This window comes from Nicotiana tabacum, chromosome 1, assembly GCF_000715075.1.
Source record: "Nicotiana tabacum cultivar K326 chromosome 1, ASM71507v2, whole genome shotgun sequence".
NCBI lineage: Eukaryota > Viridiplantae > Streptophyta > Magnoliopsida > Solanales > Solanaceae > Nicotiana > Nicotiana tabacum.
Window position 1 is genome coordinate 10374772 of NC_134080.1, and position 18289 is coordinate 10393060.

The 18289-nt window shown below is 34.8% G+C and overlaps 2 protein-coding genes and 2 non-coding genes across 4 annotated transcripts; 3 read left to right on the plus strand and 1 right to left on the minus strand.

Moving 5' to 3' along the window:
* Positions 1-1174: 1174 nt before the first annotated feature.
* LOC107791742 (putative xyloglucan galactosyltransferase GT20) lies at positions 1175-3401 on the minus strand. The gene has a single exon (XM_016613861.2). It carries the CDS (start codon positions 3278-3280, stop codon positions 1193-1195), a length of 2088 nt encoding a protein of 695 aa, XP_016469347.2. The 5' UTR covers positions 3281-3401; the 3' UTR covers positions 1175-1192.
* Positions 3402-7830: 4429 nt separating this feature from the next.
* TRNAG-GCC (transfer RNA glycine (anticodon GCC)) lies at positions 7831-7901 on the plus strand. Its single transcript has one exon. It is a non-coding gene; the product is annotated as a tRNA-Gly (tRNA).
* A 5-nt stretch (positions 7902-7906) lies between these two features.
* LOC142165360 (small nucleolar RNA snoR114) lies at positions 7907-7993 on the plus strand. Its single transcript, XR_012696163.1, has one exon. It is a non-coding gene; the product is annotated as a small nucleolar RNA snoR114 (small nucleolar RNA).
* An 8716-nt stretch (positions 7994-16709) lies between these two features.
* Positions 16710-17519, plus strand: LOC142161922 (uncharacterized). Its single transcript, XM_075218029.1, has 2 exons — positions 16710-17279; positions 17367-17519. Exons 1-2 carry the CDS (start codon positions 16710-16712, stop codon positions 17517-17519), a joined length of 723 nt encoding a protein of 240 aa, XP_075074130.1.
* Positions 17520-18289: the final 770 nt, after the last annotated feature.

Here is an 18289-nt window from a genome sequence, read left to right on the forward strand (position 1 = left end):
GCTTTTGATGTTTTTATTTCTTTCTGGGATTAAATCACTTGGGCTTCTAATTTTTGGGTTGAATTGTGTGTTCTAATGTTTTGGGTGGTCCGTGGAGGAGGAGATGGAGGTGGAAGAGATGGGGTTGGAGAAGATGATGGTATATGTGTAATTTTATATTTTTTGTTTTATTTATTTATGTTAATGACATGTGTCACGACCTTATTGGTGCGTGACATTACTCATAATTAGGTAAAGTGGTCAAGAAAAAAGTGGGGTGTATTAGACAAACTTTTAAAAGGTTGAGTGTGTAATATTATTTGTGTCCACAGAAAGTGTGTAACAGGGATTTGGTCCATTGTTCGGGTGCCAACTTATGTATTTTGCCTATCCCATAAGTTAGGTATAAATAGAGAATCCTTTCTCCTATACGAATCGATATTATTCTATTTCACATCCTTCCTCGTACCTCCGAAAATCTTAGTACCGATCCAATTTATTCTGCGTCTTTCTTGGGATTGGTTCTTGTGTTTGTCCATATTTTATATTCTATTTAACTCCTATTTTGTAGCTATTGCGCAGCTACTTATTTTACATAGGAGCTATAAATTTTAATCATCTTTGCTGTGATGTTCAAATTTTCATTTTGGAGCGTAGGAGATGGATTTACTTCGATGGATTGCATAAGCCTTTTTATTTCACTAATTACTACTGTTTCATATGCGTCATGATACATAATTATTTGTACAACAAAATCAAACTAGATTATAGAGAAAGATTTTATAAGTAGTAGTCAACAAATTAAAATTCATTTATCAAACTGATTTTGTTTTTCATTTAAACGGATTTAATAATTCTTTTAATTGCTTTAATAAGCGCAATTGTTGTAGCTCGTCCGTAAAAAAATTTATATTAAAATTTGAAATTCAAATAAATGTGTTCTGTCTTATCACATTCAATTTCCTTTATAGTGGTGCGTGTGTGTTTTTAATGATGGACGCTTTTTCTTAAGAAAATGCTCTTCATGAGAAAGTTATTTTCAGTAGTTTGGTATGATGGAAGTCATTTTACATCGGAAGGGAAAAAATTTCGGGAAACTAGAAAAAATAAACAGAATTAAGATTTATTAATTCTCAAAAATAAATAAATAAATAAATAAATAGAAATAACAAAAATTGACAGTCTACATGCCACATATCTATACTGCATTCTGTCATAATTCTAATTTATTCAATCTTTCAAACAGATTATTTATAGTTATAGAGAATGCATCTTGGAATTTCTCCAGCTTAGACTTTGGATCTCCGTACACTAATCCAGGTAACAACTCATAAATAATGTACCTTCTCATGTTCTCTCTTTCTTTAGCAGGAATTTGCATAAGCCTCTCTACTACATTGACTTTCATATTTCTCACATCTTCTTGATCTATGAAAACTGAGTATTTTCTATGATCTTCTGGTAAATGCCATGAATATTGATAGTACGCGGTAAAGGGATCAAAGATCACTGGAATACAACCTGATATTAACGAATCGAAAACTGATTTTCGTGTTGGACTATCACCTGGAGGCTGTAAACAGAATTCAGATTCCATGAATAGCTCAATTATCGACTCGGGCTGGTCACATTTACCTGAGTTACAATTCAAGAATTTGCATTCTTCATCTTTAGTTGAAGTGCATTGGTTGATCAACATTGATCTTATGTTCTCTGGTGCACCAGGCCTAGCTGCACCAGCAAAGGACACGAGGCTTTTCCGATTTGACTTGATGATCTTGAGCTGCCACGTTATTATATCATCGTCCGATTGTGGATGGAAATAAGTAGGATGAGGTATTCCTATGTCGTTAACATGCCATGGTTGTCGTTCAATCAAGAGCTTAACCGGATTCTGCATTTCGTCTAGTTCCAAGAACCTACTCCCCCATTTTGTGTCACTGGATCTTCTGAAATCCCATGAAATTTTTCCTAAAACAAAGACATGATCATTACCTGATTTTTGAAACCAATGCTTTTGTGACTCTAGCCATCTTACAAGGTCTAGTCCCAACGTGTCCTTGACATCGTTCGAGACATTCTTGAAATGCCATCTCAAGATATCCAATCCACCATAGAAAGGCACATAAAATAGCTTTGCTTCATCTGCATTGTATACTCTACAAGGATGATTCATAACGCGCGAATGAAATATCAGCTCCAACGAATACTGATGTGTTTGGTACCACCCTTTGCCAAGTTTCTGTATCGATTCGCCCATTGCATCATTGCTGAAGTACTTGCAGAGATTGACCCAAGGAATCATATCTGCACATTGAGCTACCAAGTCTTTGTTGAACTTTGTTGGTAATTCATACACATAAATTCCCCTGCCATCACATGTTGTATGATTTTTGCTCGTTGCAACCCACGAACGATGCACCTGCAATTGATCCTCCACATCATTGTAAGCCATCTCTAGTTCCTCATCACCACTTTTAACCATGTTGTTTCTGAAAGCAAGAATTTGATTTCCTGCAATAGAATTAACAGATACACTTGTACTTGTTTGTTTCTCACTAGGATTGAATGTGGAACTCTCATTGACACGCGAAATTGGGATGTCAAGAGAACTAGATTTTTGTATCAAAACATCAACAACATTATCAGTATATGTGGAACTTTCATTGACCATTGGCGTTGGAATGTCAAGACGACTAGATTCTTTTAGCAGAACATCGACAACATTATTAGTGGATGTGGAACTTTCATTGACCATTGGCGTTGGAATGTCAAGACGACTAGATTCTTTTAGCAGAACATCGACAACATTATTTGTGGATGTGGAACTTCCATTGACCATTGGCGTTGGAACGTCAAGAGGACTAGATTTTTGTATCAAAACATCGACAACATTATCAGTAGATGTGGAACTTCCATTGACCATTAGCGATGGAATGTCAAGAGGACTAGATTCTTTTAGCAGAACATCGACAACATTTGATGCTGTATCCTTCGTATCAGCTAAAATGGAAGGAGAAGTACCATTGATAGGAGAAATCGCGGTGTCAATATTAGGTTCAGTGCCAGCAGAAATGCAATAAAGATTGTTCAGTTTGCGCGATGAGACGCAGACATGTACAACTTTACCAGAAATAATGGTGGTAGAAGAAGACCATAAGAAGATGAGAATCAAGATGAGGACTATAGTTGGTATTCTAAAAAGAAGTTTAGCTAAGAAAGAAGAAAAAATGAAGCTAAGTTCTTTAGGTTCAACTCTTTTGTAACTCTTAGCTTTCTTCTTTGAAACAGAAATTGCCATCTCACTAGCTAACAATAAAATTTTCTTGATCTTTCTCTTTTCAGCTCTTCTTTTCTACTAAGATTGGGTATTATTTGTTTGATTTTTTTTCCAAAGAAATTGTCTTAACATGGCAGCACGTACAAACATGAAAAATCCCAATATATGCAGGCACGTTTATATGTTCCAATGCACTTATACAGCAGAGAGAATTAACAAAGAAAAGGTCAATATTCCCTTTTTATATACTAATATTTTGCATGCTACCAAATCATAAAGAGTCAAGAACATGGTATATATATATATATATAATGCCACCATTACTAGTGGTTACAGAACATTTTTTAGCAAATCTAAACATAACAACAACACCACCACCAACAACAACAACAACAACAACAACAAACAGCCCAGTGAAAGATCCCATAAGTGGCGTCTGGGAGGGTAGCGAGTACGCAGACCTTACACCTATCCCCAGGGAGTAGAAAGTTTGTTTCTGAAAGACCCTCGGCTCAAGAAGACGAAAAGAAACAAATACATCAGTACCATCAACAGAAAACATAGAAATAATAACGACATAAGAACCCGAAAATAGATGGAAAGCGGTAACAATAACAAGTAAATAAGGCCCTATACTATGGAAAACAGAAGAATAGTGTGAACACAACATTAACCACTAGCCAAACCTAAATATAAGTTCCATGAAATTAGTGTTGGAGGTGCTGATTAAAAAAGTTGATTAAAGAAATAGATATTAAGATTAGAGTCCATTATACTTAAAGATGTAGACTGGCCATGAGGATTTGTTAATTGTCCTGATCAATATTTTGTTAGTAACTAACATCCAATGCCGGAGCTAAATACACAAGGAGCAAAAGAAGGAACAAGTAAACTAAGACCTAGTCATCCACCAACTCACAACATACTATCCGTTCTAGCAGGCAGCCGGCGGAGGAAATTGATGGGCATTAAATTATAGGTTCTACGGGTTCAACTGAACTCATTGTTTTTCTACTCGAATTATGTAATGAAGATAGCCATGGCACCGGGGTCATGCCAACTAACCAGCGACTGAAATGGCTCCCCTTGAGTTGCGAAAGCGACCAGCCATATTCCTTAGCCTATCATATAAGGTTGGTTGGAAATATGTCATACTCTTCAATCTTCATCTAGCTCATCAGGGTGGTTCAGCTAGTGATAATTTTATGTTCATGTGAGGAGGATACCTAGGCCGGTAGTGATAATTCCACAATCCTATTAGAAACATGTAAAGAAAACAATAATCAACAATAATGACAACTACGCCTCAATCCCAAATTCAAGTTGGGATCAGAAGCTGATGTGACGCGTGCCTAGCTGAGCTTCTCCCAATGATGTATTTGGTGTATATTATGATGATTGGTCTCTTTACAATGACATTGCTAATTGGTGTAAACATAAGCATTGGGATGTACCAATATCATAATATCCATTTTGAATCATAATTAGTGAAAGATTCATATAGCCGGTCTCAACTTGTTTGGAACTATGACTGTCCAACGGGACGGGACGGGACAAACGGGACGAAACGGTCGTCCCATCCCGTCCCGCTAACAAACGGGACGAGACGGGACGAAACTGGATGGGACGAGACGGGACGAGACAGGACGGAACGGGACTGGACGGGTTCGTGGGCCTTAAGTGTATTTTTTTTAAAACGTCTAGGTTTTTGAAAATTACTATGTTTTTAAAGTTTGCAACGGCTAGATTTTTGACTTATTTAATAAATTTAAATGTTATTATGTTAAAACGAAAATTAGAAAACTAAGTAAAGAATTATAAAATATTAAAACAAAAGACTTGTAATGAAATATTCTAGTAACTGTAAATTTATAATAGAGTTATAATTTATTTAATATAATTTCAAAGTATTAACTATTAAGTAACTAAGACAATTCATAAAAACAATTCAACGCTTAAAGCCTTTTATTTTATTAATAGAACTTTCAAATCTCAAATACAAATATAATTCTTTTGAATAGCACCTAATCTACGCAGCCACCTTCTAGGAAGGGTTCTGTTTGAACTAGACCTCTTAGTAGCCAATTACAAATTATCATACTAATATTTGTAAGCTCTTATATAGCTTCTTTGTAACTTATCAATAATATCTCTCGGACATTGTTCTGGAATTGGCAGTGTTAGAATGTTGATTGATGTTCTATGAGCTCCATGCCGTCATCGATCCCAGTGCTAAGTATCTCATTGTATTTTTCTTCTTCGCTAGTGTTAATTTTTCAAAACCAAGATTTCTTCTTTCTGCATCAATCCAATCTCTGAATAATACGGAAATCTCTAGGTTGTCCTCTGCTAATGAATGTCTATGATCTCCGATTTGAAATATTGTTGCGCTAAAAGCATTCTCCGGTGCTAATAATCAAGTTCATCATCAATAGAGGAATCAAAACATGTTATATCATCAATATCTTCCCATAAGAATTTCTACTCTAGACTTAGAAGTAGAAGGAGCAGTTTCACCACTTGTTGTTTCTATAGATTTATATTTATCAAACATTGATCTAGATTCTAACATAAGAATATATGTTAGCTTGGAAGTCTTCGAGAGATGGTTGTTCATATTCTTGAATTGCTAAATTTTGATAAATTTTACGAACAAGTCTCTTTGCACCTCTTAATTTTAAATATGGATTAAGTATTGTAGAAATTAAATAAACTTGGGGAATAGAGAAAAATACTTTTTAAATTTTGCAATCATTTCATCAATGGCCGGTGCATAAGTTGGATTTGTTTTATACTAACCAAATATAACAGAAATTCTACAAATATACCATAAAAACTCGCGGGACAACCGGGACAAGATAAACGGACAGAATACTTTTCAGCCATATTTGCTAAAAAAACACAGATCATTCAAATTAAATACTTAAAAGTAAAACAAGGAAAAAGAAAATGGGTCTACGTGAAATAAACTTAACCAAAATCTGGGTGGATGACTTCATGCTTTAAGAAGTTCAGTTGCTATAAGTATCTTAAATAAAACTTATCAAGAAGCACCAGTGGTCTAGTGGTAGAGTAGTACCCTGCCACAGTACAGACCCAGGTTCGATTCCCGGCTGGTGTATTTGAGGGCAATGAAGTTACTTCGCACTAATTGTGAACGATGGGTCGTCACACACATCTGACTTAAGATGAAAAGATTGTGCATCCGAGCTCTCGCTTTTTCCTTCCAGCTCCTTTGTTAATCATGCATGGTCGTTTGGTAATGTTTTCCGAGGTCTTGGAACTCGAACCGGACCCGGGGGCGCGGTCTCGATGGCTCCGAGGATAGGTGTTTTGCTCGGGCCTTGATGCGAGAGGCTCCTGGCTTCGATTTCGATTCCTTGCAATCATGTCCTTGCTTCGTTTGCCTCACCGAAAAATCGGGGTACTCATTAGCCTCGGTTTTACCCGTGTACATGGTAAGAAGCAGTTTGGTTTCAAATGAGGTCAGATAAATCCTCCAGACCAACTTCTCAGTAAGAAAATATCTGAAAATATGCCGTCTTCAATATTACAGATTACACACCTAACAAAAATATGCTATAGACTACAATAAGCGCTTTAAGACTATGTTGCGCGGACTCTCCAAAATGTAGCCGCACCCGTATTGGATCCTTCAAAAATGCACTACTTTTGGAAGATCGGCCACATTTTCGGAGAGTCCGAGCAGTATAGAATTAAGATCCAACGACACATATATTGATGCAATGGAAAAGGTACAAACTGAAGTTCACAAAAACCAGAAAACCTACTCAAAATTCTCACATATAAAATCCGTGAAAATGTGAGAACAGAACTGACATAGTCAAGCATAACCTTCAGGGGAACTGCTTGGAGCCCAATGATCAAATTGAGCTAGAAAATTCTCCTGGAATGCATCAAAAATAAACAAGGTTGTGCTTGAAGATGAAATTGTCTAGGAATTATTGCCAAATTTAAGAGCTATGCATTTACAGCATTACAATGACATTGCTAATTGGTGTAAATATAAGCATTGGGATTTACCAATATCATATGAATATCCATTTTGAATCATGGTTAGTGAGGATTTATATAACCGGTTCCCAACTTGTTTGGAACTGATAGGCAGGGGCGGACCCACGCGGAGTCAAGTGGGTTCATATGAACCCGCTTCATCGAAAAATAACACTGTATATATAGGTATATTTTTGCTGTTTTCAGACAAGTAAAGGTATAAATATAATTTTGAACCCACTTAAAACAAGTAAAATGCCTAGCCTGTTGGTAAAGAGGGTTTAAATTTTCCACATGGTCCTGAGTTCGAAACCAGCTAGTCACATATGACCTCTAATGTAATTCATCCTGAGTTCGATAGGTAAGGACAGACAGAACACTTTTCATCCATGTTTGCTAAAAAAACACAGATCATTCAAATGTTAAATACTTAAAAGTAAAACAAGGAAAAAGAAAATGGGTCTATGTGAAATAAACTTTAACCAAAATCTGGGTGGATGACTTCATGCTTAAAAGCTAAGCCGATATTCTTGTTTTAACTAAAACTCTAACAAGAAGCACCAGTGGTCTAGTGGTAGAATAGTACTCTGCCACGGTACAGACCCGGGTTCGATTCCCGGCTGGTGCATTTGAGGGCAATGAAGTTACCTTGCACTAATTGTGAACGATGGGTCGTCACATACGTCTGACTTAAGATGAAAAAAATGTGCATCCGAGCTCTCTTTTTTTTTTCTTTTCTTTTTTTCCCCTCATTTTCAGTCTGCAAGTAATAGGAGTTCAAGCTTACAGCCAACATCAGTCAACTGTTTCCTTTGGAATTGTTGAACAAGTTTACATATAACATCTTGAACAGAAGTCAGGATGTAGCCAGACTCCACACACAATCCTTTGTAGTGTCTCTTTGTTTTTGGACAATTGCAAGAAAGATTGATTCAAGACTTGGGTCCATGCTAATTTATTCTTTCCCCATCTTATGCTTTGTTCTTGGTTTGCCTTTACTTCTTCAAAAGCAACCATTCATCCCACCACTAGAGTCAACTACAAAAGTTAGATGTACTATTAAAACACATATTTAGTTTCAATTTATGTGGCACTTTTTGCTTTTCGAAAGTTAGTTTGACTAATTATTTAAGCTAAATTCAATTAGATTAATTTAATATTTTAAGTTTAAAATTTAGATATTCAATAACTATACGAGAAGTATTATAATTGCAATTTTTATCATGTCAACTTATATAATGAAAAAAATATTTTTAAAATATTATCACATTTCACATAGATTAAATCTCGAGAAACGGAAAATGTCACGTAACTAGAACAACAGAATACTTTTCAGTCATGTTTGCTAAAAAGCACAGATCATTCAAATGTTAAATAGTCAAAAGTAAAACAAGGAAAAAGAAAACGGGTTCTTTTTTTTTTGTAGGAAGTGGGCGAAGTGGATTCATTGTTACTATGGGAGGAACATGAGTATGTTTGAAGATGCCCCGAAGCAAGCATCTTGGATCGATCAGAAGATTTTGAAAACCACAAAGTACTTTAATGAAGCAGGCTATATATTGAATGAGGTGCCACTACTAGAAATTCCGTCCAAGGCTTTCCGACCGAAATCGGTCGGAAATAAGACTATTTGATCGTAAAAGCCAACAAAAATTGTCTGACATCCAAAAAATAAAATTTCCAGATTTCAGTCGGAAATTGGTCAAGTATTTGGTCATACTTGTATATTATGTACAAAAATAATTATTTATTAAAAATTTATCAAATTTTCGACCGAATTTGGTTGGAAATTGGTCAAATATTTGGTCATACTTGTATATAATGTACAAAAATAATTATTTATTAAAAAATTCCAAATTTTCGACCGAATTCGGTCGAAAAACGCTTTTATAAAAATTAAAATATAAATTTAATAATATTTATGCGTGTAAATAATAAAGATGTTTTAAATAAATAATACTATATAATACTTATATCAGCAAAAAAAAAAATCTGAACGATTTCGGTCGGAAATTGGTCAAATATTTGTATGTACAAAAGTAATTATTTATTAAAAATTGACCAAATTTCCGACCAAATTCGGTCGAAAATTGGTCAAATATTTGGTCATATTTGTATATAATGTACAAAAATAATTATTTATTAAAAAAATTTCCAAATTTCTGTCCGAATTCGGTAGGAAAGTTTGAATTTTTTGTTTCCCGCCCAAAACAAAAATTATATATATTTAATTAACCAACCGAAATGATTATAATTCAATATTTCCGACCGAATTCGATCGGAAAAACGCTTTTGTACAAATTAAAATATAAATTTAATAATTTTTTTTGTGTGTGAATAATAAAGAGGTTTTTAATAAATAATGTTTAATACTTATTTGATATATATATATATATATATATATATATATATATATATATATATATATATATATATATATATATATATATATATATATATATATATATATATATATATATATATATATATATATATATATATATATATATATATATATATATATATATATATATATATATATATATATATATATATGTGTGTGTGTGTATGGACACTATGTCCTATATCTATGTACGTCTGTGTGTATAAATATATAAAAAAAAATGAAAAAGAAAATAAAGTTTACATAATAATTTGAATTTTGTTCTTACAGTACCGATGGACTTTCGTCGGTAATTGAAATATATAATCTTATAGATAATTATTTTGTATTTTTTATTACACAATACTAAAGAAGCTGTCGGTAAGTCCATCGGTAAGTATTTACTTAATTATCTTAGTGGTTGATTAGCCTATTTATTGAAATTTACACTAAGGGAAGGTAATACACTACTTAAAAATATATTAGTGGTAATTAGCTTAGTAATTTATAATTACATAAACTAAAAGTGAATTTGTAGTATTCTTAATTACATATATTAACCTATACATTAATATTACACACTAAGAAGAAGTGTATTAGTCATTTCCGTAAGAAATATTAGCGATGGTTTATCTTATAAATTGATAATTACGGTAAGTAGAAGTGTATTAACGGTGTCCTTAAGTAACGTTAACAATTAGTGAACTAGTGGTATCCTTATATAAGTAACGTTAGTGATTAATTAGCCAATACATTGATAATTATACACTAAATGAAAGTGTATTAATGATATTTGTGAGAAATATTTGTGATTGTTTATCTTTAGTTTGATAATTAAAGTAAGTGGAGGTTTATTAGTGGTATCGTTAAGTAATATTAGTGGTATCCTAAAGTAATGCTAGTGATTCATTAGCCTATACATTGATAATCATACTAATTAAGTATGGATTAGTATAGTCTTAAAAACTATTACTGATTCATTAGCTTATGCATTAAGAATTGCACTAAGTAGAAGTGTATTAGTAATATAAGTAAGAAATGTTAGCGATTGATTAGCTTATAAATTGATAATTACATAAAGCAGATGCATATTAGTGGTATGCTTAAGTAATATTAATGATTGATTAGCTTATCTATTAGTAATTACACTGATGAACTAAAAGTTTATCAGTAGTAGTCTTAAGAACTATTACTAATTGATTAGCTTATACCTGAGAATTACACTAAGCAGAAGTGTATTAGCGATATCAGTAAGAAATATTAGCGATTGATTAGCTTATAAATGGATAATTACAGAAAGTAGATGTGTATTAGTGATATTCTTAAGTAATATTAATGATTGATTAGCCAATGTATTAATAATTAGACTAATTAAGTAGAAGTGTATTAATAGTATTCTTAAGAACTATTACTTATTGATTAGCTTATACATTGAGAATTACACTAAGTAGAAGTGTATTAGTAATACCAGCAAGAAAAATTAGTGATTGATTAGCCTATACACTGAAAAATCTACTAAGTAGAAGTGTATATTAGTGTGATGACGGTCATCACTTGTTTTACAAGTCGATTATGTGTTCCCAGGCCTTAAAAACCTCTTTTTTGTCTTACCTCGATTTATCTACGCAGTTTGGACGTGTATCCGGAAAGCCATTATGTGAAAATCTGTGAAAAATAATAAATTTTGCTTTTAAAATGAATTTGAGTTGATCTCGGTCAATATTTTAGGTAAACGGATCCGGACCCGTAATTTGACGGTCCCGGAGGGTCCGTAGGAAAATATGGGACTTGGACATATGCCCGAAATTGAATTCCGAGGCCCCAAACCTGAGAAATGAATTTTTGAAGAAAATTGTTTAACTGAAATTATAAGAGTTTTTAGAAATTTGAATGTATTTGAATATGATGGTATCGGGTCCATATTTTGGTTCTAGATCCTGGTACAGGTCTTTTATGGCATTTAAGTTGAGCTTGCAAAATTTGGTAAGAAACGGAGGTCATATGACGTGATTCGGATCCTTAGTTGAAAATTTTGAAACTTTGAAAGTTCTTGAAATTTTCTTTGATTTTGATGCTAAATTCATAGTTATTGATGTTATTTTGATGATTTGATCATACGAGCAAGTCTGTATAATGTTTTTGGACTTGTGTGCATGTTTGGTTTGGAGCCCCGAGGGCTCGGGTGAGTTTTAAAATGTCACGGAGTGTTTTGAACTTAGGAAAAACTGCTGTGTGTTGCAGGTTTGCAGGCTTCACAATTGCGAACTCGCATTTGCGAAGACCAATCGCATTTGCAATGATGGGCTGGGGCAGGAACCTTCGCATTTGTGAGGCTTATGTCGCAAATGCGACCTCAACAGGGACTGCAAATGCGAACAACTGTTCGCTATTGCGAATAAAGCAGGATTTGGCCTACCTTCGCACTTGCGAAGCCTGGGCCGCATTTGCGAAGTCAGGTTCGCAAATGCGATATCTGCACCTGTGTAAAATAAAACTTAGCCGAAAATCTCTCATTTCTCAAACTTTCTCAAAACCTAAACATCTTTGGGCAATTTTTCAAAGGCAACTACTCTTCCAAATCGATTGTATGTCATTTCTAACTCATTTTCTTTCAATCTTTAACATTTTTTCACATGATTTCAACTCAAAATCAAGGGTTTTCATGGGGGAAATTGGGTGTTTTTGGGTAGAACCAAAGGATTTTCGAATTTTGGGGATTTGGACCTCGATTTGAGGTTCAATTTCAAAACAAATCATATATTTGAGTTCGTGGGTGAATGGGTAATCGAGTTTTGGTTCGAACCTCGAGTTTTTACCATGTGGGCCCGGGGTCGATTTTTGACTTTTTGGGGAAAACTTTATAAAACTTATTTTCATGCATTAGAATTGATTCATTTAGCATTTATTGATATTGTTAAGTAAATTGTGGCTAGATACAAGTGAATTGATAGTGGAAACAAGAGGTAAAGTGGTAGTTGAGGCTTGAATTGTGTTCATGGCATCGAGGTAAGTGTTTGGTCTAACCTTAGTTTGAGGGATTATGAGTTGTGTCTTATTTTCTATGTGTTAATTGTGGAGTACGACGTATATGCATGGTGATTAGTATCTATACGTCGATGTCAAGCATGCCCGTGAGTCTCGTATGGTAATTGTTGTGACTCCGTTGTGATTTTTTCGTGCTTAATATGTTGATTATCATTGTTGGTTCTCTTACCGGGATGTTATTATTTATAATATTGTTTTCCTTGCCGGAATGTTATTGTTTATGATACTGTCTCCCTTGCCGGGATATTATTGTTATGACATTGTCTCCCTTTCCGGGATGTTATTGTTCAAGATATTGTCTCCCTTGTCGGGATGTTGTTGTTATACTCTTGTTTCCTTGCCAGAATTCTTTTATGATTGATGTTGATTTGTAAATGGGACCGGGTGGCACGCCGCAACAGTGATATATGAAATGGAATCGGGTTGCACGTCTGTAACAAGATATATGAAATGGAATCGGGTGGCATGCCGCCATGGTGATATATGAAATGGGATCAGGTTGCACGCCTGCAACAAGATATATGAAATGGGATCGGTGGCACGCCGCCACGGTGATATATGAAATGGGATCGGGTTGCACGCCTACAACAAGATATATGAAATGGGATCGGGTGGCAAGCCGCCATGGTGATATGTGAAATGGGATCGGGTTGCACGCCTGCAACATGAAAGAAAATGAAAGTGAATACTGTGTTTGTTGTCTTTATTCTTGTTGGCATTTAAATTTTGGTTTCTTTACATTCTTTTTTGGTATTCTGTTGTTATCTGATACTCCCCGCAACATATTTTTTCCCTCTCATCTTTAGCTGTAATTATTTGCTTTTATTTTTCCGCTGTATATGATTTAACTGCACAGGTTTATTTGGTAGTCTAGTCCTAGCCTCGTCACTACTTCGCCGAGGTTAGACTAGACACTTACTAGCACATGGGGTCAGTTGTGTTGATACTACACTCTGCACAATGTGCAGATCCTGGTGCTGCAGCTTTTGGACCACAGTGAGGTTGCTGCCTTCTGTCCAACAGGCGACCCGAGGTAGTCCTGCAGGCGTCCGTAGGCCTTGGCGTCTCCTTTTATCTTTCCATTCTGTTTCTTTTATGTATTTCAGAGACAACTTTATATTTATCTTTCAGACCTCTATTTGTAGTATTCGTAGATAGTCCATGACTTTGTGACACCAAATTTTGGGTAGTGTTGTATTTCGGATTCATGTAACAATGTTTGGTTAAACTATTAAGTTTTCGTCTTCCGCATTTCTGGTTATTTAATTTATTTCGCTGTTTGATCACCTATTATATTGAACTGTTGAAAATGCTTAATTAAAAAGGTAATGAATTTATAACGCTCGGCTTGCCTAGCTTTCACGAATAGGCACCATCACGACTCCCGAGGGTGAAAAATTCGGGTCGTGACAATTAGGAGTATTCTTAAGAAATGTTACTCATTGATTAGTTTATAAAATGATAACTACACTAAGTAGAAGTGCATTAGTGATATATTAGAATAATTACACATAATATTACACATAAATTATACAGTAAGAAGAATTATATGTTAGGTTTTTGTAAAATGTTAGTTTGATTTTCATTGATTCATTGTAATTTGCTAGCTAGAATTTAATAAATTGTCAATTTGATATTTTATATAATAATTACATACTAGATAATTTGTTACCAATTACATACTAGGTAGACGTGACAAAGATTGGTGATTGTTTAATTATCTTAAATTGACAACTGAAGTAAGTAAAACTATATTAGCAATATCGTTAATTGATATTAATAATTTATTTGGCAATTAATTAATACATTAAAGCGAAATGACTTCCTAGCCACTCAAACTTGTAGGGCTTTTAAAAGCCGATACATAAACTTTTGTCTTTCCCATTTAAACACTCAAACTCCTGAAACCTATAACTAATAAACACAATTTGTCCTTGATCCTAGGCGCGTATATTACACATTCGCTAACGTGTCCATCCAGCCAGCAAATGACCAATGAGACTGGTACACGTCAATGGCGCAAAATGAAACCCAACCGATTGGGGTCCCCCTCTTTTAATCAGTACACCGACAAACCCTCCCCCACTTTTCGTCTCTTTTCCTCTCTCTAACCATCCCTCCCCTCTTAAACTTAGGTTAAGCAATGGCTTAAACCTGGTCATCTCCTTCCAAAATAATCTTAATCACTCCAAAACCAAACGATTGGGGTCCCCCCTATTTTAATGAAAAGCTGATCGAGATTCGTCTGAGCTTTCGATTTCAGTCACGTTAGTCTCTGAAGGTTAGTTTGTTTCTTTTGATGTCATTTTCATCTTTGTCTTCTAATTTCTTGTGAAATAATGTGGATAATTTTTTATATGATTCAAATAATGTGAAAGCTATGTATGTCTGCATGCATAATTTTTCATCTGATATAGTGGAAGCTATTTCGCTTTTTGAGATTTTATATTTGGGGAAACACTTGAATATTCACTCTTTTAGTTTTTTTTGTCTTTTTCATGACTAATCTGGAATTTGGGGTTAAAAAATTAGGGCTTTTGTCTGCATGCACATATTATGGGATTTTATATTAGGGTTTTGGGGAAAACAGTCGTACGTTCACTTTATTTTAGGGGTTTGTCTTTCTCATGAGTGATATGGCATTTAGGGTTAAAAAATTAGGTCTTTTTTGAATATCAAAATATTCTTGTCTCCCATTTTGTTAAAGTTTATGGCTTTTTAGGGTTAAAGAGTATCTGACTTGTCCCCTTTTTGTTATAGGTTTCAATGGATGTCTTTGTGAAATTACAGTTTCATCATCTAGGGTGGTTAGTGACTGACCTAATTATGAGGTATGTAAATGGTCAAACTTGGCTAGTTGTTCTTCAAGCTGATATTGATGAATAACATATAATTCAATTACATGATTGGGCTAAGGATATGGGGTACTTAACAACATGTAAAATTAACCAAAAAGGAGAATTTAGATTTCTGAAATATGATGCTGATGTGTTAGCTTTCTGTCACGACCTTAAGGATGAGGATTTTATTTATGTGTATATATGTCATATAATTAATACACCATGTATTGATTTGGACCTAGATGAAATGTTAAGTAGTGGTGGTTTAAATGTGGACCCCACTAATATTTAGCCATTTGGCTTTAATGAAATGCCACATGGGCAAAGAAGTGATGTTAATGCTAGGGAAACACACTCACCTAACAATGATATAAATAGGGTGATAACACTCATGGAAAGGGTAAAAAGAGGGCTGCTGAAAGTTCTTCTAAAACAGAAGAGTCCAGTGAAGATGAAAATGACTTTTATACCTTTCATTTAGCAACTGATTCTGAGGGTGATGTTGAGGGTGATGAGCTAAGTACTGAGAGTGATAAAGATTATGAGGCTATTTCTGAAGATGATGATGATGATACAGATGAGTCATTATATGGTTCTGATGAGGATATTGTTGGAGAGACAAGTGACCTAGAACCTGAAGTTGTTGTTGCTAGACAGGCTAAAGTGAATGCAAAGAGTAGTAAATTAAGATCTTTTGAAGTTAATACTGATGAGATACCTAGTGGACCTGTAGGTATAGACCCTGGTTTTGAAGACATGTATAAAGATAAGAGATCCATATATGCTAGAAAGTTGGGAGGGGATGAGCAATATCTGGACAGTTCAGATCCAAGTAGTGAGGATACAGATGATGAAGTAGATGAAGAAGATGAGGTGCATAACCCTCAACCAAGAAGATACAATAGTAGGGTATACTTTGATCCTGCTTGTAAGAAAATTTATTTCCAGTTGGAAATGGTGTTTGAAAATGTGAAACAGTTCAGATCTGCTTTGCAAGATTATGCTGTACAAAGAAGAGTTCAAATTAAGTTGAGGCCTAATGAACAACATAGGGTTAGGGCAAAATGTGTGAACTCAACAAGATGTAGATGACATATTTTGGGCAGGGAATTTCATTGTCAAGAGCTACTACCCTGCTCATAAGTGTTTTAGAGCAACTAGAAACAAGATGGCTAATACAGCATGGGTAGCTAAACATTTCAAGGACAAGATTATCAACCAACCTGACATTAAGCTTAGGAAGTTGCAGGATTTGATTAGGATAAAGTATGGTGTGTATGTGGGAAAATCTATATGTGCTAGGGCTAAACATCAGATCATGGGTCAATATCTTGGTGATTACAAGAAGGAGTTTGCTAGAATATATGATTATGCTGACATGTTGAGGTCTACAAATCCTGGCAGCACTGTTGTTATGAAGACCTCCAATGAGACAATACCTGGTAAGGAGGTGTTTGTGGGTATCTATATTTGTCTACATTCTTGCAAAGTTAGTTGGTTGGAAGGGTGTAAAAATATTATTGGCTTTGATGGAGCATTTCTGAAGGGTGTGTGTAAGGGTGAGCTACTATCATGCATTGGTAAAGATGGTAACAACCAAATGTACCCTATTGCTTGGGCAGTGGTGGAAAAGGAGACAAAGCACACATGGTCATGGTTTTTTAGGTGCCTGATGCATGATCTGCAGCTCACTGAATTCCAAGGTGAGGGGCTGACCATCATTTCAGATATGCAGAAGGTATATACTACACCCATGTTCTTCCTTTAATTACTTCGATACTTTATATATGTTTATGATATTCTAATTATTTTTTTGTTGCTTAAGGGACTTGTTGCATCTGTTTCTGAGTTGTTACCAAATGCTGAGCACAGAATGTGTGCAAGACACATATGGAGTAACTGGAAACAAAAGTGGAAAGAAGAGGAAAGAAGGAAGAAGTTTTGGGCCAGTGCAAGGGCTTATTTGAAGCATATTTGAAGGCTAAGATAGATGAGCTAGCAGAATTAGGTGATAGTAAGATCATTGAGGACTTGTTGAGATACCCAAAACAATGTTGGTGTAGAGCACTCTTCAAAGATTGGAGTAAATGTGATTCTGTAAAGAACAACATGTGTGAGACCTTTAACAGTTGGATCTTGTCTGCTAGGCACAAGTCTATCATAACCATGTAAGAAGAGATTAGAGTGAAGGTGATGGAGATGATGACTACCATGAGAGAATTTGCAACAAGGTGGATTTATAATGTATCTCCTATGGCAATGGGGTACATAGAGGAACAATCTCAATATGCTGTTAAGCATGAATTTAAATGGAATGGGGATACTAGGTATGAGATACAACATGGGGTTTACAAACATATTGTTGACTTCTCCAACAATACATGCACATGTAGATCATGGCAGCTCAAAGGAATACCATGCTCCCATGCAATATGTGCAATGTTTTTAAGAGATTTGAGCCTGCTGACTATGTAACCCACCGGTACAAGAAAGAAACATACCTGAAGGCTTTTAGTTGTTACATACAGCCAGTAACCAACATGGAGATGTGGCCATCAACACAGAATCCAACTGTTGAGCCTCTTATGATTGCCAAGATGCCTGGTAGACCTAAGAAAAATAGAAAAAGAGCTCAAGTTGAACCTAAGAAGAAGTCTGGTAAGAGATCAAGGAAAGAGACACCAATGACATGCTCTAATTGTAATACAGTAGGCCATAACAAGAAGGGGTGTCCTATCCTGGTAATGT